Consider the following 27,612-nt stretch of genomic DNA (forward strand, 5'->3'; position numbering starts at 1 on the left):
TGTTTTCCATATTGTGTAGATTCAGATCGGTAACTTAATGGCAATAAATGATTTAAATATTTGCTATTTGAGTGTGACTGTGTAACTTGCTGTATTGCTCAGGAACCTGCAGAGCTGTTGTGGCCTGAGGAAATGGCCAGCTGGAGGGTGTCTCCCTCAGCCCAGCTGGTCACAGCGCTCTTGGGAACCTCATAGTCTAATGTCCTTTGTTGAGGGTGGGTGGGGTGGTGGTGGTTTACAAATTGCCAAGCACTTGATAACCAGTCAGGGCCAGAGGCCCCATGCTGGGCTCTCCCCTGCCAAGCTTCATCGGCAGCCTCCCTGGGAATGGTCCTGGAGTTCAGGGCTGTCGTGAACCTTTTCTAACACAGACACCCAAAGAGCCGGCACAGTTTGCCGGTTTAGTCTGCTTTATTTAAATGCCATTGTAGAATAACAGGTGTGGCTTTCCTGGGCCTCTCCTACCCTTGGGAGTTAGTCGCCTGCAGATTTTATGGATTTTAACTTTGTTCCTTCAACATTTGGGAGAAGAGCCCAAGATTTTTCACGTTTCCATCAGGAAGACTGACCAGCTCCCCAAGGGGAACCGTGAAGAGCAGGCCACAAGAGTCACAGCCAAAGACACAGAGCTACAAAGACCCAGCAACAGATGAGAGCCAGAGGGGCCCCTAACGCAAGTCAATAGTTCTGTGACGGTTCCTCGGGAAACACAGAGGAGGAAATAAAGATTGCTTTGCCGGTGAGGAGACTCAGCACATGAAGGTACTTCCTGTCGAGCCTGCAGACCTGAGTTTGATTGCTGGCACCCACATGGGAGTGAGAACTGATCCTACTGCTTGCATGCTCAAGCTGGTGTGTGTGTGTGTGTGTGTGTGTGTGTGTGTGTGTGTGTGTGTGTAGGACGTTGTCACAGCATTTGAGTGACTTCTAGTCTGTCGATTGGAGAGTATGTGATGCCCAACCTTTTCAGAACAACTTGTGTGCTCAGCATGGTGTGTGTCAGAGACCGGGTAGAGAGAGTAATCAGTGTTGTGAGAGTCTGGGCATCAAAGGAATAGATGCAAGATGAAGCTGCAAACTGAGCTGGGCTCACTTACAACCTGATTAAAAGCCCAACTAAACAAACTTTTCTCCTTTTGGTTTTATGAGCCGTGTAGCCCTGGCTGTTCAGGGACTCACTCTAGACCAGGCTGGCCTCAGATCGGCCTGCCTTTGCCTCATAAGCAAACTTTTAAAATCATAAACTACATTGTCCAGTGACTCCTAAAAATAAGGGCTACATTTTTTTTTCATTTCCAATAACAACATAGACTTCAGTTGTGACTAACTTCTCCGAGAACATTAATTCCAGCTGTGAGAACTGAAGTACATGTTGGCCTCCCCTCCAGGAGCAAATTTCTTGCTGAGTTCTGTTCTGGGGCAGAGGTGACAATTGTGAAACCTTCCCTGTATAACCAAGGATCTCCAGCCCACACACTGGGAGTCTGCCCCGAGGGGGGATGGCACAGGCTGCCTGTGGGAGCAAACTAAGTGAATCAATGGCCTTTTGTTTCATAATACCCTGACCTCAGTTTCTCCCATTGGCTTCTGCGCTCCCCACACCTCACTCAAGAGGTGGCTGTCACCCACAAGCTTAAGCTGAGCAGTTCTTTGACTCTCCATTTCTACCTGAGGGTTCTTAGGTTGTCTAGACACTGGTAATGCATCGGGTGGCTAAGAAGACGTTTGGTAGCCTCTTATACGATCGCTTGCATCGAAGATGTAGACACCCAGAACACAGCATCACAAAGTGATGGCTAGGTAGCTGTGACAGGGCCTGGGCAGGTTAATATCCTGGGGACAGAGCGCCACAGACTACAGGACTATGGAGAGCAGCCATCAAGGCTGGAAACCACAGACCTGGTCTTACCCTAAGGGCTGTTGGAGGAGAGGACTCACAGGATGTTGTCCTGTATCCTTGCTGCCACTGGAAACCCCTGTGTTTGGGAGCAGGAAAATAAGGGATCAGATTGGGAGCTGAAGTTTCCCTAGTTTTCTGGGCAAGAGAAACGGAGATCCAGAGCAGAACATGTAAGCAATGAGCCAGTGCTGGTTCAGTTGGTGAGTGCCAGCCCTGTCCTACTAACAGATGCGGTTCAAAAAGTCACCAAAATCACCGAATTGGGAAATAATGGCAAGCTGTCTTTCCTGAGCAGAATCAGTTTGGTTCTTGAGAAACTCTGGTCTCATTTCATCAGCTGATTATTACGTAACCTTGCACAAAGAAAGTATCGCCACTCTCTGTGTTATGGTGCTTTGTTAAAGTTGAATGCACAGTGCAGTACTGGTGCCTGAGTCGGCTCTCTAACCGCCCCCTTTGGAACAAGGTGCAGCAGGGAGCCTGGGGTTAGTGTAAGCATTTCGACGGCTCAGATGGGATTGAACAGGGATGGATTCTGGCACTTGGGAGCCAAGGAATACCACAGGTCACAGTAAGCTTAGCAGCTTACAGCCCTGTTCCAGGGAAAGGCTTGCCTGGTGTATCAGCTCTGCTCTGGCAAATGGGGGTTTCCTCTGCAAAGTTGTTAGTTAGGCTCCAGAGGAGAGTAACCACTATGCTTCCCCAGGGTAAGGTTTCCCTGCCCTGCCCTGCCCTGCCCTGTTCCACTCCGACCCCTCTCCACTCCTCTCCACTTCGCCCAGGGTCCTCTCTGTGTCTCTGCTCCAATGAAAGAAGGTCTCACCCAAACCTCATTCAAGAGATTTACTGGGAGGGAAAAACCCAGGGGAATGACTATCCTCTGCCCACCCTGGGCAGCCTGAACAGTCACAAGCTGGACAAACAGAGTTTATATGGGGGTTCTTAGGGGTGTAGTATTCCCAGACAGATTCCCAGGGTAGGGATTGGTCAGCTTTCAGTCCCTGAGCTCAGACTGGCTGGATCTGCTCAGGGATTGCTTGGTTTTCTGCACAGGTTCAGGGTAAGATTTGGCTCTGGTTTCAGGGCCAAAGTGTGTTTCTTTCGAGGGTCCTTTTTGGCCTTTTGGCTCTAATTTTAGGGCCAGGGTATATTTCTTTCACTGGCTCTGATTCCAGGGACAAAGTGTGTTTCTCTGGTCCTGGTTTCAGGGTCGGGGTGCATTTCCCTGGTTCTGGTTGCAGGGACAAAGTGTGTTTCTTTCATTGGACGTTTTCCCTTACATTTAGAGGCCTGGGTCCATCAAATATTGAAATCACCACTACCACCAAGAAAAGAATACAACAGCATGAGAACTAGGGACCCAAATAGGGCCCGGAAGGGAAACCTGTTACCTTTTATTGCACGTCATTACATTTTCCAGGCAACATACAGTTAGACACGCGTCTTGTCCCGTCTCTATTCTACGCAAAAGTGAACTTCTGTCTTAGGAACTACCGGGGCAGTGGGAGCTGGAGAGATGGCTCAGTGGTTAAAAGCCCCCTGGCTGCCTGGGTTCAATTCCCAGCACCCACATGGCCGCTCACAACTGGCTGCAACTGTAGAGGATAACATTGTTATCACTTTTGCGACCTTTCGAAGGGCAAAGGATGGCTTTCGGGACTTCAGCTCGTACAGGTCCGACTCCCTAAAACAAAAGCTTGCGCAGTTTAATGGGCACACGACCTCCTTTTCTGGAGTTCCTGTAACGGCCGTGTTCCCGATTATCCGTTTTTATCCCTCTTTCCTCCTGATCCCATTCTGGGGTGGAAGCTGTTAGAGAAGCAGCTAGACACAACAAAGGGCGCTTAATTACCAATCGTATGAACCAAAGCGACAGGGACAGGCGGGCGAGGCACGGCCGCTGCCCGTTCCTGTCTGCACCACGCTGGACGCACGCACAGCCCTGGCCTCCAGTCCCCGCCGGTGACCGATCGCGGACGGATGGCCAAGGGGCGGGGCCCCGGGCTCACGCCACGCCCGCGCGAGCCCCCGGAAGTGACGCGCGCGCCGGGCGGCCCCTCCCGCCTCCGCCCCCAGCAGCTCCAGGGCGAGCAGGCGCGCACGCTCGAAGGAAGCGGAAAGCCCGGATTTCCGGCCGGCCGGAGCGTGAAAGTGCGGGCTCCCGGCTTCCGGGTGTGCGTGCGTGCGGGGCGTCCGGAGCGCGGGGCCATGGAGAAGCTGCGGCGCGTCCTGAGCGGCCAGGACGACGAAGAGCAAGGCCTGACGGCGCAGGTGAGGCCGCGGGGGGGATGAGGGGCCGCGAGCCGGGCGCCGGGGCCGCCCCTGCAAACCCCTGCTAACCCCCTGCAAACCCCCTGCAAACCCCTGCTAACCCCCTGCTAACCCCCGGCTGTCCTCCCTGCTAACCCCCGGCCGCCCCTGCTGCCCCCTGCTAACCCCTGCTGCCCCCTGCTGACCCCCGGCTGTCCTCCCTGCTAACCCCCTGCTGCCCCCTGCAAACCCCCGGCCGCCCCTGCTGCCCCCTGCTAACCCCCGGCTGTCCTCCCTGCTAACCCCCGGCCGCCCCTGCAAACCCCTGCTGCCCCTTCTGCCCCCTGCTAACCCCTGCAAACCCCTGCTGCCCCCTGCTAACCTCCTGCTAACCCCCTGCTAACTCTTGCTGCCCCTGCTGCCCCCTGCTGCCCCTTCTGCTCCCCGGCCGCCCCTGCAAACCCCTGCTAACCCCTGCTGCCGCTGCCTGCTGCCCCCCCCCCCCCCGCCGCCCCTGCAAACCCCTGCTGCCCCTTCTGCCCCCCGGCTGCCCCCTGCTGCCCCCTGCTTTCCTCCCTGCTGCCCCCTTCCTGCCCTCCTCTCCCCCTGCTCCCCCGGCTGACACCCCCCCTCCCCCCCCCCCCCCCCGCTTCGCAGTGGCCTTCCCAGACCCGCCCCTCCGCAGCCGTGTGTCGCTGTCCCTGCACCTGGTCCTGACGCACAGACCTCCGGCCCCAGCCCGGCCGCACCCCCCCCCCCCCCCCCGCGGGTTCCAGGTCTCTGAAGTTTTGAGCATGAGATGAGGGTTGGGCCACGGACTAGAGAGCCTGGGGAGGCGAGCATAGATGCGAAGCTGCTGCACCGTTCTAATCGTTGCCTGTGAAGACAGCCCGCCGCCGTAGCAGTGCGTTTTTGTTTGTCTATCGTTTTATTAGCAGAACCCTTGTGTTTGCATGTGACCCGGGCATGAGAGTTGATAAAGGCTTAGCTTCCTCCCTAAGAGTTTAAAATAGGCAAACAGGAACTGCTCTGTGTTTTGTGTGCCAGCACATTTTGGCCGGTCCCGGCACACACACCGAGCACTCGATCTTGAATTGTGTCACATAAAAGGTCTTGTGTTTGTTCCTTTCTCATTTCCGGCTTCCTTCCTTGTTGGCAAGACTGCGAACCCATCTTGTGCTAAGACAGGCGAAATCTATATCGTGTTGTTCTGCTTTTTTGAGACAAGGTCTCGGCTGTGTAGCCTGGCAAGCCTGAAGCTGCAGAGGCTCGGCCTGCCCCTGCCTCCAGAGAACTGGAAACTGGATTGTAATTGAAGTGCAGAAGCCTATACATAGTAATATCACAAGTGGCAGCGTATATGGCTTGTCCCGAGTTGTGCTCTGGATCTGTGACGTAGCTGTAGCCACATGTAGCCATTTAAATGGAAACGTTAAAAATGGAAGCTTATTTCCTTAGTTGTACAGCTCACCTTTAAGTGCTGAGCACCTTGTGGTCAACCATGCAGACTTTGCACATAAGGAAGGACTATTTCCCACGGCAGGAATGGTGTCGGACAGTGCTCTTCTACGAGGTGAGCACAAGGAAGTGATCTTGTTTCTTGAAGCTGTTTCTGGAGGTGGGGGGGGGGGGGAGTGTGTAGATAAGAAATTGGCCAAAGGGCAAAGGGACTGGCATTCACTCCAGCAGATCGTCAAGTTCCCACATAGCTGCCATTATTAGTGACTAGCAGTGGCCTTCAGAGGCCTCCAGTGAGCAAAAAGTCGCATCTCAGACAAGGGAGTGGTTAGCAACGAGCATTCGGTACAGACTTGCCCATTAAAAACTCACTAGTTTACCCTGAAAAGTGGAACTCCGTGGGCCATGTGGCTTCTTCTCTGGGGACATGGATACCTATTTCTGATTCTTTGCCAAACACCCAACAAATGGCAACAGGGGAAAAGAAGAGGAGCCTGAGATGGAGGGAACTTCAATCTGAGCATACCCCGGCTGAGACCCGGGGACCATCAGAGGAAATCCACACTGGCCTGGACTCGAGGAGGCTGTTGAGTTGGCCTCAGGCAAGATTTCTTTGGCTGCAAAATAAGACTCAAGCCTGCCCTGGAAAGGTCAACGCGTGCACATGGTCCTGAAGTTGCCTGGGAATGTGTGGAAGATGGAGACTGTGTCCCTGTCGCGCTCGTGTGGTGGTCCGTGTGTGCCCCCTCCCCCTCCGAGTAGTTCCCTGCGGGCCTGGTCCCCTCCCTGTGTTCTCAGGCTCCGAGTAAGTCACTTCACACACTCCACAGAGCTCTGGACCCGGAGCTCATCGGCAATGTGCCCAAGTATGTTTCTGTGAGACCAGTGAGGGCTGACAGCCTTGCCACACCCCTCTCTGTGTGCCGAGAAGAGCCTCCTGTTACTTCCCTTGTAATTGCAGTGTGAAGGGCAGGCCCGTGGTGCTGCAGAGCCTGGTGGGAAACAAACCTTTTGGTTCCACCTTCAACTGTGACTACAGTGGTGTGCCGTGCTGTGGGATGGGTAAAGCGGGGCTGGGAAGCTTAGAGTTGATGTTGCACAGGGCAGTCAGCCTCCCTGTTAGGGTGCTCTGCCGGGAAAAGCTTCCCACCAGGAGAGGAGCAGTGGCCCTGTGTGTGCCAGGCCAGTGAGGAAACCATGGTGACTGGGACAGGTGTAGGGGATGGAGGCCGGCGGCAGGCAAGAAGTGGGATTCTGGGTACCATTGTGTCTCCTAGACTGTGGAGAAGGTAGCTTTACTGCGAGTGATGAGACACTGTATTAGTCACTTTCCTGTCACCACAGTACCTGGCAGAAACGACTTAAGGGGAGGGAAGGGACATTGTGGTCCACGGTTTTCAAAGGTTTTAGTCCGTCGTGATGGGAAAGGTATGCTGGACGACTCCGTTCTTGGTAGCAGGGATATATAACAGAGAGCGCTCACGTCACAGCTCCAGGAAGGAGAGGCAGAAGCCAAGGATAGGACCCTCAAAGGGACCATCCCTTAGTGGGTGACCCGCCAACTGGGCCTTACCTTCTCAAGTTTCTAGAGCCTCCCAAAGTAGGGCCACCACCTGAGAGCACCTGAGCCTGTTGATGAGCGCACACTGGGCTGTGCCGGTTCAGCACCCCAGTTTTATTTCCTCTAAGATTTAGTTTTGCTTTATGTGTATGGAAGAGCAGCCAGGCTGGCCTAGCTAAGAAAGAGGCTTGGGTCATTAGAGGAGAGACTTTTAAAAGTTAAAAAAAAGAATAGAGTTCAGAATTCGGAAGGGTTGCATGTTCCAGTAGTGATGCCATTGAATCAAGACTTGAGACTCTACAAGGACAAGAGGTGTGGCACAGTGATGGGCACAGTGTCACGGTGGCTTTGAAAGTAGTAGGTGTCCCCTGGGAGCAGCATGGGCCAGGAGGGAAGGGGCGTAGCCCAGTGGTTGCCCTGCAGGATGTGTATGGAAAAGAGATGGTTGCGGCATTGGGACAGTCAGATTAAAACCCAAGTGGGGAAGATTGGAGAGTCGGGCCTTCCAGCCCCATCTCAGGGCTCGGCTGTGTGAAATGAATGGTCACAGTCAGTGGGGAGCTGCAGGCCAGGACCCCGAGGCCGTCAGAGCCTGCCTGTGTGGGCTGCCAGCTCGCCATGAGGCTGTGTTGCAGTGGCCAGGCCTGAGCAGACCCATCCGGTGCTGCATTCTGAATGTGCTGCCAAATTCGTATGTTAAAATCTGACTCCCGGTGTGGTAGTGTCAGGAGGGAGGCTAGGGAGACCATTTCCCCTCTCCTCGTGTGAGGGGGCAACAGGAAGTTGCCATCCATGGACCAGTGTCCTCGCCAGACACCACGTCTACTAGACTGAGTCTTAGACTCCCAGCTTCCAGAACCATGAGAAGTAAATTTATCTTGTTTGTAAGTTTCCCAGGTGGTGGTGATTTGTTACAACATAGGGTGTACAAGGTCTTTCTATATAGTTTGGGCTGGCCTAGAACTCACTATGTAGACAAAGTCGGTCTCCAACTAAGAATTCCTCCTGAGCCAGGCAGTGGTTGTACTCACATTTATTCCCAGCACTCAGAAGGCAGAGGCAGGAGGGTCTCTTGAGTTCAAGGCCAGCCTGGTGAACAGAGCTAGTGTCAGGACAGCCTCCAGAGCTACAGACAAAAAAGAGTTCCTCCTGTCTCTGCCTGCAAGTGCTGGGATTAAAGACAGGCGTTCTTATGTCTGGTCAGCATACAAGTTTTTTGTTTGTTGCTTTCATTCAGGAGCTGAGCCCCTCACCTAGCACCTAGCACATAGTAGCTCTCATATCAGTGAGTGGAGAGATGGGTGTGAGGCTGGAGGAGGGAGGCGTCACGGGAGATTGTTGTTTTAAGGCAGAAGAGTCCTGAGTGCATTGAAGGCAGGCTGTTGGGGGAGAGAGGAAACCCTGGAGTGTGGACAAGGTCTGAGGGGTGGGGTCTTGAAGCAGACCGGCAAGTGTGTACCTCCCTGGGAGCCCAGGCAGGGGCCTGCATGTTCCAGGGATCGTAGTTCCTTTTCTGTTGCTGTCATAAGACATGACCAAGGCAACCTGTAGAAGGGAGAGGCTTACAGTTTGAGAGGGTCAGTCCGTGAGCATCGCCGTAGGAAGCTGGACAGCAGGCAGGTGGGCGCGGCTCTAGAGCAGTAGCTGGGAACTCACATCTTAAGACACAACTACAAGGCAGAGAGAGCCGACTGGGATGGCATGGGCTCAGAGTCCACCCCGAGAGACACAGGTCTAGCAAGGCCGCACCTGCTAAGCCTGCACTAACCATTCCTCTGAGTATTCAGGGTCTGTGAGGCTCTGGGCTGTTCTGTTGGGTGAGCACACCATGGCACTCGTGGGTTCCCTTTGCCCCCTTCTGTTTTCAGTGTGGGGGGGGTTGTCTGCTCAGAGGGGGCATTTAAGTAGAGCTAGAGGGCTAGAGATAGTTAACTGCCATTGTAAGAAAGCAGGTTGAGGGTGTGGGAGGAGAGAGCCCAGGGAAACGGGCCTGGTGCGGGGCAGGGGTCGGCCCCACAGCAGGAAGGGAACTTGGGGTGTTGTGTGGAAGCCTTGTGCAGACACAGTTGCCACCAGTGAGGGGAGCTGTGACGCAGCGAGGTAGCAGCAGTGTGGACGCTTCTTATTTCTGTCATTACTGTGTTTTAAAAGTGATTTGTCTTTGTGCGTATGAGCGTCTCCCTACTTGGACGTGTGTGTACCACGTGCACCCCTGATGACCACTGAGGCCAGAAGAGGCCAGAAGAGGGCATCGGAGACCCTGGAGCTTGAGCGGCGTGTGGTGACCACCGTGTGGGTGCTGGGAGTCGAACCCGCCAGGTCCAAGGCAAGAGCATCCGAGAGTGCTCTTAGCTGCTGAGCCATCTCTCCAGCCCCAAGATTGGGGGTTTTTGAGCAAGGATTTCAGAGATGGAGTGATTGCAAAGAGGAAGGAGCTCTGGTCGGTGGGTGGGATGGGAAAAAGCCCACTGGAGATGGGTTAAGGACAGAAAAGGTTGGCTGTCTGTGTTGGATATGGAGATCATGCGAGACCCACCGTGTGGGCTGGGGTTGGCCCTGTGGTCAGGAGTCCTGAAGAAGAGGACAGAACAGATGTGTAGGTCAGAGCAGCCCCTTGCCCCGTGACCCCAAGGGACAGGGTGTGCCAGCTCAGACAGGTGCACTGCTCAGAATGGCCCTGAAGAGAGGAGCAGGCCCCCAGCCTCTGCCGGTTGCTGCTTTTTTATATGCCCGTTATCTGGGGGGAGGGGATGGAGGGGAGAACAGAGATTAGAGCTCTTGCCAATTTAAAGCTTCGGCACGCGTCCTTCTCCGGAGGACTGGACTGTGTGTGTCCTCTGCAGCTCTTCCTGGCAGTGCAGTGGTGTGGCCCTGAGCCCGAACCTCTCCATCCCGTCCAGGTGCAGAGGGTGGTGGGTACGTTGGTGCTCAGTGCCCGTACCACCGAGGAGTCCGCATCCGTGGTTCACCTTCTGATGCTTATCCGTGACCGTCCGGTCAATTGTGTTGAGTGTGATGGCAGGAAGTCCCCCAGGATAGAAAGAGTGGCTCTTGCTTTGCAGGGACCTGGTTTGTTCCTTCTGGTGACAAGTAAAAGTTGGTGGCAGTTGTGATGTGTGAGTGTTGTCTGAGACTAAAGACGCGTCAGATGATGGGTTGCTCCTAGTGGCTATAAAGAAGCTTGTGGACGTGGGTGCTGCAGAGCGGGAAGGCTGGGTGCGAGGCTCCCTGCAGACTCATGTCGTGTTCCTCGTGTGGGTTCTGTACCTGACACACTGTTGGCTTCCGGACTTTGTGTTCATAACGGGCTAGCTGGTCATGACGCTGCAATTTTATGATCATCACACAGAAATGGTCGTAAGAGAGGGAAACCTATTGTACAAACAATTACACGTGCTTGTCAGTGGAGGGGGGAGCCAAATGGGCCCTTTAAAAGGAACTATTATGGATCGATATGTAAAATAAGAAAAATAAAGAGAAAAGGAACTATTATTTGAGCTTAGAAACAAGGAAGTGACTTAAGCTCTTAGAGAAAAATAAAAACGACTGTAGTATTTTTCTTTTCTCCATAAGTTTTTAACATCATTGCCAGATCACACCAGCTTTTAGAAGTCCTAACTAGTGACTGTTACCATGTTTAACTGACAGTGAAAATTGGATGCATGTATGACAGAGAATGTTGTTCTCGAATGTGTGATACATGTGTGTGACAGCAGTCTGAAGAATGGACCGTTAGGTCATTTGTTAAGTGATGTGACATCTGGTTTTTATTCTTAATATACGTAGTGTGTAAATCCCTGGTAAGAAGTGGCTTTGGGTGCCTATAGGCTGTTAGTTTTACAACCTTATGTCCAGTTAGGCTGTAACGGTGCCATTGGCAAACTAAAAATGTTGACCTAAAGGGCATTGCAAAGACACTTAAGATGCATTTAGTACTGTGTGTTGTGCTAACAGAAACCTGTTTTATCTGCTTTTCATGCTGCATAAGGAGGCCTCAGCTGATCTGCAGAGGTAAGGGGTGGTAACCAAGGGATTGTAAAATGGTGCATATGAATGAATTAATGTAAGTACCCTGAGCTGGTGGTCTTTTCTTAAGTGTATATGGTAGGGCTATTTAGAAATTTGAATTTTGAAATAGAAATTCTTATAAGTTTCTAGCTGTGAACTGCCATGTAGTTGAGGTTGGCTTTGAACTCCTGTGTCTACTTCCCAAGTACTAGGATTATAGTCATGCACTGTCATGCCTGACCAAATTTCTAGTTAAAGATAAACACCTGTTGACAGTTGTACAGCTCTTTGGGAAGGTAAGTTTTAATAGTACTGGGCAGTCTCGAAGTATTTATTTAATTATGATTATATGCTAGATTGTCAAAAGAATATATAGGCTTTCTACTTGCTGTAAAATCTGGGTAGAGGGGCTGGAGAGATGGCTCAGCCGTTAAAGCACTGTTGCCCTTCCAGAAGTCCTGGGTTCAATCCCCAGCAACTGCACGGTGGCTCTCAGCCATCTGCAAGTGGAATCTGTTGCTCTCCTCTGTACGATGCCCTCTTCTGGCCTAAGGTTGTACATGCAGATGGAACACTCATATACGTCAAATAAATAAATACATCTTTTTAAAAATTGGGTAGAATTTGCGTGACATATGGAAATGTTGGTCTATAATAAAATTTTATTCAAATATTTTCCTGGGAAGTTACGGAGCTATGCAGTGTTTTCAGAAGTTACCTTTAGATGAACTTTGTTATGGAGGTTGCTAAGCGTGTGTGCGTGTTGTGGGTCCCTGTGGCTGCTGGCTCCAGGTGCTTTCTCAGGCCTGCAGCCCAGCACTCATTGCTGTTTCTGTGCAGGGTCTGCCGCCACCCCTTCTGTACCTCTAGCTACAGCCAGGTGTCACCTAGGGCAAAGGCCCAAAACCCAGCCCCCTTCTGGGTCTGGACGTCCATTGCAGTGCGGCTCTGGGTGAACGCGCCCTTGTTGGGTGCCTTCCATTTCCCTCCTGCTTCCCCCATTCCCGTAAAGGTTTCTGCTGAGAGCATCCCTGTCTCGCTCCGCAGGACTGGCAGAAGCTGAGGGGTCTAGGATGAACCTATGTGCCACGCCCAGCTTCAGCGTCTCCCGCATGCTGCGCGGCTGGCTTTACCCCAGTTTAAGGATGCATCTTGTGCATTGTGTTGTTCTGCCTAGATGAGCGTGGGTGTGCTGCACCCAACAGGGAGGGACGCCAAGACAAACGGTGCTAACCATGCTGTGATCCTTCCTTCTTACCAGGTTGTTTTCCAGCATCGTAGGATGTGCGTTGTCCTTAGAGCCCCAGTAGTGACTGCGGTGTGCAGAGTAAGACAGTCAGGTCCATGTGTCAGAGTGAATGGTGACACACGCCTTCAGGCTCAGCACCAGGGTTGGGAGGCAGAGGCCAGCGCAGCCTTCGTAGAGACTTGCCAGACAGCCAGGGCTACATAGAGAGACTGCCTCAAAAACCAGAAACAAAAAACGCTTGCTGGGTGTATGTAGTATAGAGTCAGAGTCGCACATGCCGACCTAACGATCTCCATTGTCTCCTCTTTCCTAAGGTCCTGGACGCCTCGTCCCTTAGCTTCAACACCAGATTGAAGTGGTTCATCATATGCTTTGTTGCTGGCGTTTTCTGTTCGATCCTTGTGAGTTAAGGCTTTGTGTCTGTCGTTTATTAGTCTTACGTTGTGCTAAATGAATAATTTCATCTAGAACTGACACAATTAGCCTGCTTTATCTAAACGTCTTTCAGGTTACTTTGATGAGACACAGTGACCTTAAATAAATATGTAGGGATTGATTAAAAATGTACAGAAATGCATGTTACGGTGATGGGAGGAAATGTTACATCATATTGAGGACACCATTCTGTGTTGAAAACTGGACAGTCAGTAATTTAGGTGTGATTTATCGAGCCTGTTTTAACTTGGCATTCAGATGGATCCTTCATTTCAGACCATTTATGGACAGGTGTAGAGACAGTTCTGTACACGCTGATGCAGGAAAACATGTAACCTCACTTGTGTTTAATTAAGCTTGTACTGTATGGTACTTAGTATCAACCGCTGTAGAAGCACTTTCAAGTTTTACGCTGTTAAGATCACATTGTTCTTAACTAACTATAATTTCTACTTTAGGGAACTGGTTTGCTGTGGCTTCCCAATGGCATAAAACTTTTTGCAGTATTTTACACCCTTGGAAACCTTGCGGCCCTGGCCAGGTGTGTGTGCTTCAGCTTCTCAAAATGCCTTGCTTGTTGGTACCAGATTTCCTCTCTAATAAGTTCTTTGTAAGTAGCATGATCCCTCCCCCCCCAAGAGATTTCTTCTCTAATAAGTCCTTTGTAAGTAGCATGATTCCCTACCCCCTTCCTCCAAGGCAAGGTTTCTTTGTGTAGCCTTAGCTGTCCTGGAACTCTATGTGTAGACCAGGCTGGCCTTGAACTCACAGAGATCCACCTGCCTGTGTCTCTTGAATGGCGGGATTAAAGGCTTGTGCCACCACCGCCCGGCTGTTTATTGTTTATTAATGTCAATTCTGCAGCAAAGCTTTTTTTTTTTGGTTGTGGGATACTGCTGTTGTATGGCTGAGTACCAGGGATACCCGGTGGCCGATGGTGAATTTGGGGAGCGTAGAGGACGGCCCTCACACATGGAGGCTGGATCCCAGCCTGGGGTGTTCTCCAGAGCTACCCTCCAGTCCTGGTTGTTGTGGAGGAAGGGTTTGTGAGGGAGCGTTGACGGGGAAGCTGTTGGTGCTGCTGGGGTGGGCTCCGGTTTTTCTGATGAGTAGAATGTCTTTTCCAGTCTGTTTGTGCTGCTTTGACAATACCACAGACCGTAAGAACGATGTTTCTCCCATTCCACAGGCTGGGAAGGCCCAGATGGGAAGGGTCTCAGTTGTCTGCCTGGGGCTGCACCCTGTGTCCCTCCCTGAGGGGGGGTGGCGGGCCCCCGTGGCGTGTTTGAAGGGTCACCCCAGGGCCATGTTTCCACTCATGAGGGGATGGGAGACAAACTGTGGCGTCGTCACCCCTCCTCACCAGCCATACCAACATTGCGTTAAGGCCATGGCAGGTCCTGAGGTGTCCTTCAGGGTGACGGGGCGGGGAGGGCAGCATGCCCGGTGGACATTCATGTGACACCCATCTCTGGAGGAGAAAGCAGAGCAGTCACTACGTGTAGCCACCCGGAAGGCCGAGCGAGGCAGGAGAATTGTGGTTTATGGCTAGCTGGGGCTACATGTGTACAGAAAAGACCCTGTCTCCAAGTTAGAGGGAAAGTCCTCGACATAGGAGACTGGGGCAGGAGAGTGGGGTGTTTAAGGCCAGCGGCAAAGACAGCGACCCGCAGAAAAGTATGCAAACAACCCAACTCACGCAGTTTATTTTATAGCGGTTTTATGTTTGCATAGCCAGACTAGAGCCGTCTCTTACTTTGTCTCGAATAGTACATGCTTTTTAATGGGACCTCTGAAGCAGCTGAAGAAAATGTTTGAAACAACAAGATTGCTCGCCACAGTTATCATGCTTGTAAGTAAATAATGTTAATTTCATAAACTTACCGAAGTATCATTTTCTGCATCATTGCCGTGAATGAGTCTGTGTGTGTGTGCATTTCTTGTTAAAGTAATATTCTCAGGGCTGTGTGATTTACACGGTGTTATCTAATAATACGACACACCTCCTGTCGCATGTCTGTTATGTAGCTGGGAGTAGTCAGAACCAGAGCCGATTGCATTTTCACTTTTAAGCCCTACACCTGCTGGGCTGTCTGTTCTTCGGAGGGAAGAGTCCATCGGGGTCTTCTTGGGAAGAACTGGAAGTGTAATGGCAGGCTTGCGCCTGCCTCTTCCTGTTGGCTGACATGACAGTGGTAATATCACTTTAGCTTGAGTTTAGGGGAGGGCAGAGAGCGCGCTCACTCACGGCGAGAGTCTTGGGTCGGGGAACCCAGGCTCTTACCCTCCCTCCCTTCTTTCCTTCCCGGTCCACTTGTTGCTGATGTTGGGTTTATAATAAAGCATTTGTGGTGCGTAAAGAAGTTAAGTTCCAGCATTAGCCTGTTCTTTTCCCCTCCTTGAAGAGTAGCCTTTGAAACACAGGCACACAGGCAGCCTCTGTTAGTTTCTACATACAGAATATTCAGCTGAAGTTTATCATTCCGTCAACCCGAGCTCAGTTTGGCTTAATTTTGTCTTTTATGTCCTTTAGTTGTATTTCCATTGTATTTCCGTGATTGAGTTTCCTAGACCGAGTCTGTCAGCGTGTGTTTACATTTAACTTGGTCTGCTTTATAGGAAATCGCCTTACGCTCTTATTCTGCTTGGGATGCCTTATTGGTGATGTCTTCGCACTTAGGGTCAGCCCTTTCAGTAGTGCACCCCACACGGGTTCAGTTGGTAGCGGTTAGATGCTGGAAACGTAAAGCTTCTCCTCGGGGGCCGTGTACACTGCCCACCCCGGCGGTGCCTGAGTCACGCTGTTTCCAGGAGAATGTGGAACCTGAGCTGAGCTGCTGCACGCACAGATTCTGCCCCACAGTAGTGGTGAAGACAGCCGTGGCCCCAGCGCAGACCTGCAGCAGCCGAGCCCTAGACAGGCCCCCTAAGAAAGCCCTGGCCTCGGCTGACTTGGGGCAGACTGGGGTCAGTCACATCAGGCCTTCCTAACTCGGACTCCCCGTGCAGTCTGTGAAGGTCACATTGCCGTCACTGTGAGGTGGGGTGTGGGACACGCTGAAGCAGTGGGCACTGCCAGGCACAGCTGTTTGCACTGCCGCAGACCTCAACAGGGGAGCCGTGGGAACAGCCTCTCTGCTCTGAACCTTACCCACCAGAGTCTTCCCCTTTATTAGCCAGCACGTTACGGAGTGCGTCTGTTGGCTGGAGCAGGGGCCACTGCTGAGGCAGGCTTTAAGGTGTCCGGGGAAGTGAGTGCAGAAGAGCCTGTGCGTTTTTGTTGCCCCGAAGGACCTCAGATTTCTCATTACCTCTTTCCTTTCCTTTCCTATAGTTGTGCTTTGTGTTCACCCTGTGTGCTGCTCTGTGGGTAAGTCATGTTGACCACGCTGGCTCCCTCTAACGGTCCCCATAGTACCATCGTCTTAGATTCTCGCAGAGGCCAGTGTCCTAGAGACAGCCTGTTGGCTAGATGTGAGGTGAATTTGCTGTGCGCAGCCTACACAGAGGTTGGTGTTAGGTGCAGGTCCCTGTGAGAACACTCATTCTCTGACAGCAGCCTCGACCAGGAAGGACCTCGGCAAGCCCGTCATCTCTGCTTTGCCTGCTGCAGACTCTGTATGAATTTTATATGGGGTTTTTAATGTTTATTCTAGCCCAGGTTATATCAGTTCATAGTTGTGACCTTGAGGAGTTCCCATTTCCAGCCTGTGTACCACTGGAAGTCACTCACTGTGTATTTCATAGCGTGTAAGATAATAGAGATGGCATTGGAAAGGAGATGCACTTTCCTAGATGATGTTTAAGGTTCTTAAATATATAGGAGTATGTTTAATAAACCGGGCTATCAATTCTAAGGGGGAGACTTGGACCTGATTGTAACGATAGTGTTTAAAACCCTATGTTGTTTGTCGCTAGTGGCGGAAGAAGGGGCTGGCCTTACTCTTCTGCATCCTGCAGTTCCTGTCGATGACTTGGTAAGTCTCCTTTTACCAGTTATAGAATGAAAATCCTGAGCCCCAGAAAGGGGAGAGCCGGGCTCCTACACAGGCAGGTGTGGTGAGGCCCATTCCCGACAGTGTGCTCTGCTGGTACTTGTGGAGAGACCAGAGTGTAGGGTTCCCTTGGATTCGGGCGGGCTACTTACTGTAGAAGGCAAACTGATTAGAAACGAAGACGAAACCACTTGAATTCCAACAAGAGGAATATAACAGGGTGAGCCCAGGGCTGTCAGGTGCCCCGGGCATTCTGCTCTGTGTCGCTGTCCTTCCAGTGACAACCCTCTTCACAGCCTCTGCCCACCTGCCGAGAAAGCCACCCCTCACCCCCTCCTGTCAGACAGCAGAGCATGCTTCCCTTACCTCCCTCCTACTGGCCACATCCCTAACCCTCCCCAGCATCCCCCATCCCTCCCCGGCATCCCCCATCCCTCCCCAGCATCCCCCATCCCTCCCCAGCATCCCCCAACCCTCCCCAGCATCCCCCATCCCTCCCCGGCATCCCCCATCCCTCCCCGGCATCCCCCATCCCTCCCCGGCATCCCCCATCCCTCCCCGGCATCCCCCATCCCTCCCCGGCATCCCCCATCCCTCCCCGGCATCCCCCATCCCTCCCCGGCATCCCCCATCCCTCCCCGGCACCCCCATCCCTCCCCAGCATCCCCCATCCCTCCCCAGCATCCCCCATCCCTCCCCAGCATCCCTAACCCTCCCCAGCTGGGCTGTCCCATTGTCCGTTACCAGCTGGGCTCAGCTCTTCTGTTGCTTGGCTCTGTTCCTACCTTTCCGCTGGGCGTCATCTCATCAGTGCATTTCAGACTCGCCATGTAACGTGAAGAATCTAAGCTAAAGACTACACGGGCTACTCTCTGAGATATGTTGGCTTTTGTGTACTTGGTTGGCTTTTCTCCAGGAAGTTGTCACCAGTTCTCAGTGCCATTAGCTTCTGCTGGAAGAATAAGAGGGTAACTTAAGCTGAAAGCCTCAGCATCAGCATCTTTGCTAGTTACTAGTATCAGTTGGGGTGGGGCTCAGTGGGACAGGACCTGGAGTCCATCCCCAGCAAATCAGAGCCCAGGAGCTCCTCCTGGTCCGTGCTGTTGCGTGAGAGTGAAGTCACGGTTTGGAAACCGCCGTCCTGTATTCTGCTGCTGAGGTGGCCCGCGGGAAGGGGGGGGATGTGGTGTGGACATGTCAGCATCCTTGACTCTCTCTTGCAGGTACAGTCTGTCCTACATCCCATATGCAAGGTGAGCGCCTCTCAGTCTCATCGTATTCCCTGTGGGTGTGAGTTTAAGTGAGCTTTCACATTAGATACTAGGCATGGTGGCTCACACCTGAGTTCACTAGGCCACTGAGGGCTGCGTGGTGAACCCTGTCACAACACAAAACACGTAGGAGGCTTTTTGGCTTGGCATAGGAGCCCCCTCCAAGTGAACATCTTGGTGTGGACGGAGGCGGGATGGTTCCAATGTGAACAGAAGCCTGGGTGTTTCTGTTTAGTAACTAAGAGGCAGAGAGTCCAGCAAGACTAATTCTGTTTTGGAAAATAGCGGGAAGTTTTGCTGAACCCTGAGCACATCAGTGTTCTCAGCTAGCAGGAGGCTCTGTCTTCCGCAGGGCGGGGCCAGGTGTGATAGGTAGACATCCTGACCCGCAGAAGCCTCTGTCTAACGTCTGCCTCACTGTTTCCATTTGCTCTTCTGGAGGAATGTAGTGATTTAGTTGTGGAAGAAAAGCATTTCAACCTTAAATCTGATAGATTTGGGGGAAAAAAATTCTAGTAAAGTAGGGCTTTGTGGAATCTGAAGATACCTTATATATTTACAAAACCAGCAGAGTTCTATACCTAGTATGAACAATGGAAGGAAGCCTGTGTTTATTCCATTTCTCATGACGATTATTTTTGACACACAGAAGGAGAAAAGGCAAAGCAATGTAAACTGCAGGGAGGAGGCTCTGGGCCAGAGCAGAGATGGCTCTCTGGGCAAGAGTGCAGTGTGTGTGTGTGTGTGGGGGGGGGAGGTCAGTGAAGGCTCTGCAGATGGCGCAGCTGCTAGAACGTGACCGGATAAGAGCGTGGCCCAGGCCCGGAAGTTAGGGCTCTTGGATCCGAGAGCCACAGGCAACAGGATGAATACATGGCAGGTTTTGTTAGTGGCCTTTGAGACAGTAAGGTCTGTTTCTTTTAAAAAGCACATTGTGTGATGGCTCAGGCAGAAGAAGATGTGGAAGCTGAAGTTTATCGCAGTTCTGTGTGGATACTTAGGATGCAGTGATAAACATTTCCTTTTAAAAATCAGTTTCACACAGGAGAGAGTACAGTCAGGCTTGCTGTCCTGAACGCTCTGTGAAAACAAAAGCAGCAAAAGCATTCCGGGGAGGAGGGGGTTCATTTGGCTCAGGGACTTGTCTGTTGCCAGGGCCTTACAAGGCTCAGGCCCGCTGGCCCATCAAGGACTGGCACCATCCACAGGCCAGTGTGATCGGAGCAGCCCCTCAGCCGAGAGTTCCTTGGGGATTCTAGAATGTGTAGGTCTGTCAGTTAAGCTAAGTAGGACAGTGGTCATCTCCAGCCCAACCTGTTTCCCAACAAGCCACGGGATTCTCCCGTTCCCGTTCTTCTCTGGCTGAATGAAACTCCACTGTAGAGGCCAGAGAGACGGTTCAGGGGTGTTTGCCACTTCCCTGGAAGACCAAACTATTCGGGGTCAGGTGGCTCATAACTGCCTGTTTTCCTTTTCTGGGTTCCGCAGCCACCCTACACTCAGGGCAGACATAATAAAACACAGAAAATTAAAATCTTTTAAAAACCCTCCACTGTGCATGTCCACCACATTTTCTTCACAAGTCTAGGCTGTGTGCATGCTCTTAAAGGTTCCTGTGATAATACCTCTTCAAAAATTAGCAAGACTGCTTTAGAAGCACTTTAAGGTGTTGTGATTCCCCGCAGAGGTCTGATTGCGCCTGTTGACTGCGTTCTGTCTTCTGCTCAGGGATGCAGTGCTCAAGTGCTGCTCATCGCTCATCGGTTGAAGGTTGCGTCTGTGCAGGAGAGGAGCTTGGGGATGGCGCAGATGTGTGTGATGTACAGGGACCACTCCAGAGGCGGCTGCGGTAGCGGCCTCAGACCACACCATGTACCGGTGAACTGCGTTTATGTAGCTCTCCGTTCCCTGGCCATTAACCTGTGCTTCCAGAGATAAGGAGACCGTAATCATCGCCTCTTGTAAATAATTTTTACTCAGTTTTTAACCTTTACAGACAGCTTCTGAAATGTGAATTTTAAGGTATAAACCTGTATTGTAAGATATATATACTCATCTCATTTGGGTTTTTAAATGGTCTACAATTTTAAAAGATTTTTTTTAACTTTAAAAATGTGAAACTTTATATATATATATATGCTTAAAATTACTTACTGCATATAATAAAAAGTAATATATGTATCTACAGTTTTGAAATAAACCTGCTCCTGGAAATGTACCATTTTCTGGATCAACTTTGTAAGACTTTAAGTAGTTCAGCTCAGGCTCTGTAAGGTGCAGCCGCTGCCTCTGTGAAGGGAGAGGCTGGGGTGTGAAAAGCTGAAAACCAGCTGGGCAGAAGTCCAAGCGCTGGACATGGGCGCTTTTAATCCCAGCTCTTGGGAGACCAGGTGATCTCTGATCTCTGAGTTCAAGACTAGCCAGAGCTACATAGACTGTTTCAAAACAATACCCCCCCATACCACACACACACACACACACACACTCACACACACACACACACTCACACACACACACACATCTTCGGAGTGAGGAATACTGGGTTGGGAAAGAAGGTGGCCCTGGTCCCATGTTGGTACTTCGAGGATCAAGGTCCAGGTGGGTGGTGGATGGGGAAACAGACCTGTAGGTGTGACTCATTGAAATTGTTATTGAGAGGGAGATAAAAAAAATAAGGTAAAGAAACACAGAAAGGACAGAAGAGAAGAGGGAAACAGGAAAAGTCCCAGTGTAATGCCTGAGTCTACACACACACACACACACACACACACACACACACACACACACACACACGGAGGGATGTGAGGGGCCGCTGGTCAGACGGCCCCGGAGGTCATCAGAAGGTAGAGATGGGGAGAAAGAGGAAAGGGTTTAGTCATCTCAGAGACAGGGAGTTGCATACGAGGAAGCAGTGATTGGTGCTGTGTCCTTCAGGCCCCGTGAGCTGGCAGTTGCCCAGCAGTGCCCAGCAGGAGCACATTTGCAGGGATAGGGATGCACGGCTCAGGCAGGCACACTCGAAGAGAGAGGGCTGCTGAGTAGGACAGTAGGTGTGTATGAAGATGAGTCCATAGCACAGAGTAGAGAAGCCTGGACCAAGGAGAGCGATTCACACTGCTCGGTGTTTCAACGTGCAGAGATGGTGGGAGGGGACATGAGCTAGGGACACTCAGGAACTGTGGCCTTGGGGACAGAGAAAAATGCCTCTGATTAAGGGCACTTGCTGCTCTCCAGAGAACTGAGTTCAATTCCTCGTACCCACATGGTGGCTCACAATCATCTTTAACTCCAGCTCCGGGGGATCTGATCCCCCTTCTGGCTTCCCCATGCTCATGGTGACCAAAACACATATACATAAAAATAAATCTGCCTAGCCTGCAGGCTCTTTGGAGCTATGCTCTACCTTGGTGTCCACAGAGGTGCTGGGTACCATGACCAAGTGTGGGGTTTACAGAGGTTCTTCCCTGTGGCAAGTGTCCTACGCTGCTGGGTGTGGTAATGCCACCTGCCAAGAGGATCCGAGTACAGATAAGGCACAGCTCACACATGACAGCCAAGAAAGGAGCTTGCATTTCTGGCTCAGGGCATCTGCTATGCCCCCTCAGGGTCCCTGTCAGTGTCAGGAGCTAGGTGTGTGCAGCAGGGACCTGGGTACCGTTGCCGTGGCAACTCCAGTTCCCATCATTTACAAGAGTTGGGCTGGTGGGGTTCTGGAGAGTGACCAGCCCCAGAGTGGGACAGAGGCAAGCATCGAATGCCCCGTTTGCTAGCTGCATTGTCTCCCCACCCCCCACGCTGGCAGCATGGCCCAGGAAAAACACAGACTTTGCTCTCTTCTCTTCTGTGAAAACTGCCAAGCCAGCTCTTGAAGTACAAAACTATCAAGGAAAATCTGAGGTCATTTGGAACATTAGTACCTGAGTACAGCACCTAACCCTGATGCTGGATTTTCCTGGATGCACTGAGGGCTGATGCTGTCACCACGTGCCTCCCAGTGAAGGCTGAAGAAAACAATCCAAGTGTAGTGCACGGGACAGCTCGGAAAGCCATGCACCGGATGTTCTGAAGTTTTCCCAGACGTGCACTTAAGTGGGATGTGGCCCTCGGTAAAGAATAACGAGATGCTTCATTGTCTTACTTCCTGGTATTGCCCTCTGACCACTGCCCGGCTTCTCCCCCTGGTGACCCCTTGTGGAGTTGGGGGTAAGGGACCTGGCAGGTATGTGCACATCTGTGGGCTGGACTGTTACCACGTGCACAGCTGGGGTGCCTTTCTTCAGGCAGTTGACACCTTCGAGAGCCACCTGCCATTGCAGTAAGGCCTGGGTGTAATCATTTTTTACTCATTCTGAAAATCGTGAAGGTTGTGGTAACTACTGTGTTATTATATTTGAAATCTGGAAGCAAGTTAATTTTGTGCTAAGACGAAATGACGGAGGGCAGCGACAGCCAAATATGTGTGTTTGAATTTGCTGACCTGAGTTTTGTTTTGTTTTTTTTTTTTTTTTTTTTTAATCATCTGGCTTAAAGGGCTGGAGAGATGGCTCAGAGCTTAAGACTACTGGCTGCTCTTCCAGAGGTCCTGAGTTCAATTCCCAGCACCCATGTGGTGGCTCACAGCCATCTGAAATGAGATCTGGTGCCCTCTTCTGGCATGCAGGCATACCTGCAGGCAGAACACTGCATATGTAATAAATAAGTAAATCTTAAAGGAAAAATCTATAATGCAAATAGAAAATCAAGTTTCAGAAGAGCTATTCTGGAAATATCAGGAGAAGACAAGGCTAAGCTAGGAGAAGAATGGAAAGGAATTGTCTATTATGGAAAGACGTTGTGTATATATACATAATAAATATTTAAAAGCATTTGGGTCTTGGACTACAATGAACATTCCCACGGTGCTTTGTATACACATCGAGCCCAGCAAACATATCATCTGGCTTAAGTTCAGTGGGTGTGTGGGTTACTTTTCTATTGCTGCCGTGAAACACCATGACTGAAGCAACTTACAAATGAAAGCCTGTGGTTCCAGAAGGTTCCAGCAAGTTGGTGTTTATGATGGCAGAGCCAAAGCGTAGCAGCTGAGAGCTCACATCTCAAGCCACAGAACGGGGCAGAGGACACTAACTCAGAAATGAGGAAGAGCTTTTGAAATCTCGAGATTCCCACCTAGAGATATCCTCCTACAAAACCGCATCTCCAGACTCTCCCCAAACAGCCTCTGGCCGGAGACCCGGTATTCAAACATGTGAGTTTATGAGGGACATTTTCCTTCAGAACAGGTGTTGGGAGCTTTGTCAGACTTTTTCCCTTCGTTTTTGTGCGGTGCGTGCGTGCATGTGTGGGTATGTGTGTGTGTCAGTATCATGTGAGAAGGTTAAAACAGAACGATGTCTACTATTTCCTCACTCTCCACATTATATGAAATCCCAGGTAAATGTGCATGTTTTTAAAATTATATAAAAAGTCTACTTGTCGATTAATCGCTTCAATGCTACCCCCCCCCCCGTTTTCTGATTTTGTTTATTTTTTTACTACTTTAAGTTGTTTTTGCACTTATTTACTTCTGCAAGTGTGTGCCTGTGCCCCGCCCGCAGTGCCAGCAGAGAAGGACTTATAGGAGTCAGTTCCAGGGACCGAACCCAGGCCGTCAAACCTGGCAGCAAGGGCCCTTTATCATCTTGCCAGTGCTTGCATCTCCTGTTTGAAAGTCAAGCTCCATCTCCCTTGTTCCAACTGCCACCCACACCCGCATCCACCAGATGGAATGTGTAACGGATTCCCTAACGGTCAGGGTGGCCACTGAAGCAGCAGCAGATGCCCCTATGTCTCCTTCCAGGTGCCCCGCTCTTCCCGAATCCTTGTCAGAGGCAGAGGGAGGCGCACAGGCAGACAGACGCTGCTCGCGTGCAGACGCCGTTCTCGGTGTCAGAAGATTTGGAGGAGCCCTGTCAGAAGGGAACACGCTGCTTCTGCTAGGGCAACCCACATGAGGTACACCAATACAGCCCCTTCCCTGAGGTCATATTGTGCTGGAGCTTCCCGCTTCTACTCCTCCCGGACTCCTGGGACATGAGTCCCAGGCATGCTTGCAGCTTCCCAGGGTGCAGGCTCCGGAACACACCAGTTCCTCATCTGGGTCACCTTAGCTGTCACCCTGGTAATCACTCGCCTGCTTCCCTGTACTTTTACATGCCAATCCTAGTTCTGAGACCTTTCTTGTGTAATGGTTCAGTCTGGCTTCAGACTCTTAGCTGGTGCTGAGCCTTGTCCTGTCTCTCATTGCATTTTGGAGCTTCGGAAGCCCCAGTTTTCCAGCAGAATGGACAAGGCGTGCTTGGCACAGGCTCACGCCAGTCTATGTCCACTCTCAAAATGAGGGGACTGCCCTGCCACCCCCCCCCACCTCTGACCTTCAGCCCTAAGGCCGTTACTTTTGACACCCTGATGCTTGAGGAGCAGCCTGATCTCAGACATTACACGTTTTCCCTGGCGTACAGGACGTCTGGGTACCCAGCTGTTTGTTGGGTTTCCTCTAAAGTTGACCTTCCCAGCTGCCGCGGCAGAAGCAGCTGCTGACCCTTTCCCCCTAGCTCTCCATCTGTGGCCACTGCTTACATGTGTATACCCCACAACTACCTAGAAACCAGAAGCCAGAATAAAAACAAGAGCCTGCTTTCAGTGTCCTGGGAGCTAAGCTGTCCCCTGTTCTGGTGGCCCGAGCTCAGAGGCTAGTGTCTAGTGGGATTCGCTGTGTTTGATGCCCTGTGAGTGAGACAGCTCTCTGGAAGCTAGCTGCTTTTGCATAGCATGAGTATGCGGTGTGGTGGAGATGCCTGTGGTACTTGTGGGGCCCACACCAACTGCCACACCACTAAAGAGATGCTTCCGCTGCCGGAGTTTCCTTGGCTACCTTGGCTCTGAGTGTCCAGTTGCTGCTGTGCAGAAGAGGGGGGAGGCGCGACTCTGGCGCAGAGCACACAGGCTTTACCCACTTCCATGTGCTGCGACTGACTCTCCATGGCTCAGAGCTCTTCAGTGTGATGGAGGGTTTTTGTTTTCTGTCTAGATGTTTGATGCTCACCTTTAAGTGAGACATGTGCCCGGACTGCCCTGTAAAGCCTTTGACTTCTGAGTACATTGCTTTACCTGTTGGATTGCCGACGTATTGGACCTTTCAGTATTGTAGGTATGTTTCCAGGTAGTTCAACCAGGAAACCAGGAAATGAGGCGAGGTAAAGACCAGCCGGCTCTCATTTTGAACCCTGCTGTGGCGGTAACACGTCCATCACCTGGGCCTGCAGTCACTGTTAAAACAGAACAATGTCTACCATTTTCTATGTCACTATTATATAACAAACTGCCTTGCCTATCCACAGATGTCAACTGGTTTTAATTTGCATACATCTCCTAAGGAGTGGCATCAACCTAGGTAGCGCTGAAACGCCACGCCCGGTTCTGGCTGTTTTCCCTGCGATTCCAGACTGGCCCGGAATTTCTCTCTGGTGTCATCTGAAAGGGGTTTTCTGGCTAACATTTACAGGGCTCCAGCAGTGGCACGGCCCTTGAGACCTAGCTCCCTGTTTCTGATGGACTAAGTAAGCTAAGCCTCCGCTTCGCGGGCCATGGGAGAACGGGAGAGCTTGGGCTACCGGGCGCCCGCTCCCGCCCCTGAAGCTCTCGGGCACTTTGTCTCCAGCGTTCAGCAGTCTGCGACAGCAGCCCTCGCCTGGCGCAGCCCGGGACTTGGCAAGCCCTTGCTTGCGCGCGCTCCTCCTCCCGCCGCCTGGCCCAGCCCCGCGCGTCTCGGAGGTGCGAACCCGGCGATGTCCCGATTCGCCTGCAGTTGGGTGGCTGGTGGCGGTGCCCGCAGGGCCCAGCCCGGAGCAGTCGGTTAAGAGGGAGCTCCCGGGGTTGCGGAAGCGAGGAAGCGGAGGGAGGAGCCTTCTATCGAAGCTGCGGGGCTTAGGCCAGGGCTAGCAGGGAGCGGGTGATGCCGCGGCTGCTCGCAGGTGGGTGTGCGGGTGGGGGGGGGGCGCGGCCATCTGCAACAGATGGGGAGCCGCAGGGGGTCGCTGGGCCTGTGGGGCGGCTCCGCGCGCGGTGGCTGAGACCCGCCCCTCTCCTTGCAGGACACTGATGATCCGCTTGCTCGGGGGCCTCATGTCATTCACGCCTATGCCGCCGCCGCCCTCCCGGACCCCGGGGGGGCCCACCGCGCGCCTGCTATCCCGGAGGCCCTGCGTGCCGCCCGCGCCCTCGCCGCCTGTCGCCGCCGGCGAGAAGAAGAGGCCGCCCGAGATGCTGCTCTCCAGCTCGTGGCCCTCCACCACCCTGAAGAGGCCGCTGGGCCGCCGCGGCCCCGGCCTGGGTGCCCCCGGCACCCCGCAGCCGCCGATCTCCGCACGCGTTCCGCCCCAGCCCTCCCAAATCCGTGCGGGAACCTCTACCACGTGCTCCGCGCCCCGGCGGGTCGCTTGCATCCACAGCCCAGCGGGAGCCACCTCCGCGGGGACATCGGCGGGGGCGGGGGCGGGGGCCGGGCCAGACGACGCCACGCGTTTCTCCTTGAGCCTCACGCCCGAAGCCATCCTGGTCATCCAGAGGCGCCACCTGGAGAAGCAGTTGCTGGCGCGGCCCCGCAGACCCTTCCCCACGCCGTCGGCCGACCCTCGGCGCCCACTGGTCGTCCCCTGTCCCCGGACCAGGACCTCGACCGTGCGGAGGGGCGGTGCCACCGACGCACCTCTAGCTGTGGCTGTCAGCGGCCGCTCTCCAGGCGCCTCCCTGATGCCAGGAGGTCTGCAGGCCCCTCTGCCCAGCTTGCGCCCCTCCAGCCTGCGCCCGGTGCTCAAGGTGTCGCTGCTCAATGAGAAGCACAGGTACGATGACGAGGAGTATGAGGAGGAAGTGGAGGTGGTGGACGAGGGCCTGGTGCGCAAGTGCACCGAGTGGCTGCGTGGCGTGGAGTCGGCAGCCGCTGCCAGGGGGCGCACCGGACACCTGGACTCGCTCCCTCACCTGAGCACACTGTGAGCTAGGTGGCCTGGTGTGTCCCCACCTGACTTGGAGCCCACCACCGCCTCCTGCGCTCCTTGCCCAACTGGGCTCTTGTGAACCAGGTAGGCCAGCAAGGGACAGGACCACGGCCTGGAACTTTGCTCAGCTGCACTTGGTCATAGGTGACCCACAGCCTCCTCTACTGCCCACCACCCACCTGTGTACCTTGTACGGCGAGCCAAGTAGGTCAGCGTGGGACACAGCCGACTTGCCTGACTCCAGTGGCTGTCTTTACTCTGCTCTTCCTCCCCCCCTCCCCCCCCCAGGGGAGGAAGGACCTGTGAAATGCCTTCTAATGCCCACTCTAAGGAGTGGTCCCTGTGGTGGTCTGCCCCAGGTGCTATCCCACCTCCTGGGGGACTACTCTGCAAGCCTGTGACCACCGAGGGTGGGTGGTCTCCTGTTGGAGAGCTGGGACATGGTGC

General features: G+C 52.7%; 2 protein-coding genes across 2 annotated transcripts; both read left to right on the top strand.

The window, feature by feature from the left end:
* Positions 1-4,033: 4,033 nt before the first annotated feature.
* Positions 4,034-20,345, top strand: Sft2d1 (SFT2 domain containing 1). Its single transcript, XM_051206070.1, has 8 exons — positions 4,034-4,171; positions 12,741-12,827; positions 13,320-13,402; positions 14,632-14,713; positions 16,196-16,231; positions 16,780-16,838; positions 18,080-18,109; positions 19,856-20,345. The coding sequence occupies exons 1-8, from the start codon at positions 4,109-4,111 to the stop codon at positions 19,893-19,895; spliced, it is 480 nt and encodes a 159-aa protein (XP_051062027.1). The 5' UTR covers positions 4,034-4,108; the 3' UTR covers positions 19,896-20,345.
* A 5,350-nt stretch (positions 20,346-25,695) lies between these two features.
* On the top strand, positions 25,696-27,406 carry Prr18 (proline rich 18). Its single transcript, XM_051205996.1, is given in 3 exon segments — positions 25,696-25,890; positions 25,893-25,939; positions 26,260-27,406. Coding segments are annotated over 3 exon segments (1,089 nt in total). The 5' UTR covers positions 25,696-25,752; the 3' UTR covers positions 27,164-27,406.
* The last annotated feature ends 206 nt before the right edge of the window (positions 27,407-27,612 follow it).

This window comes from Phodopus roborovskii, unplaced genomic scaffold (genome assembly GCF_943737965.1).
Source record: "Phodopus roborovskii unplaced genomic scaffold, PHOROB, whole genome shotgun sequence".
Lineage (NCBI taxonomy): Eukaryota > Metazoa > Chordata > Mammalia > Rodentia > Cricetidae > Phodopus > Phodopus roborovskii.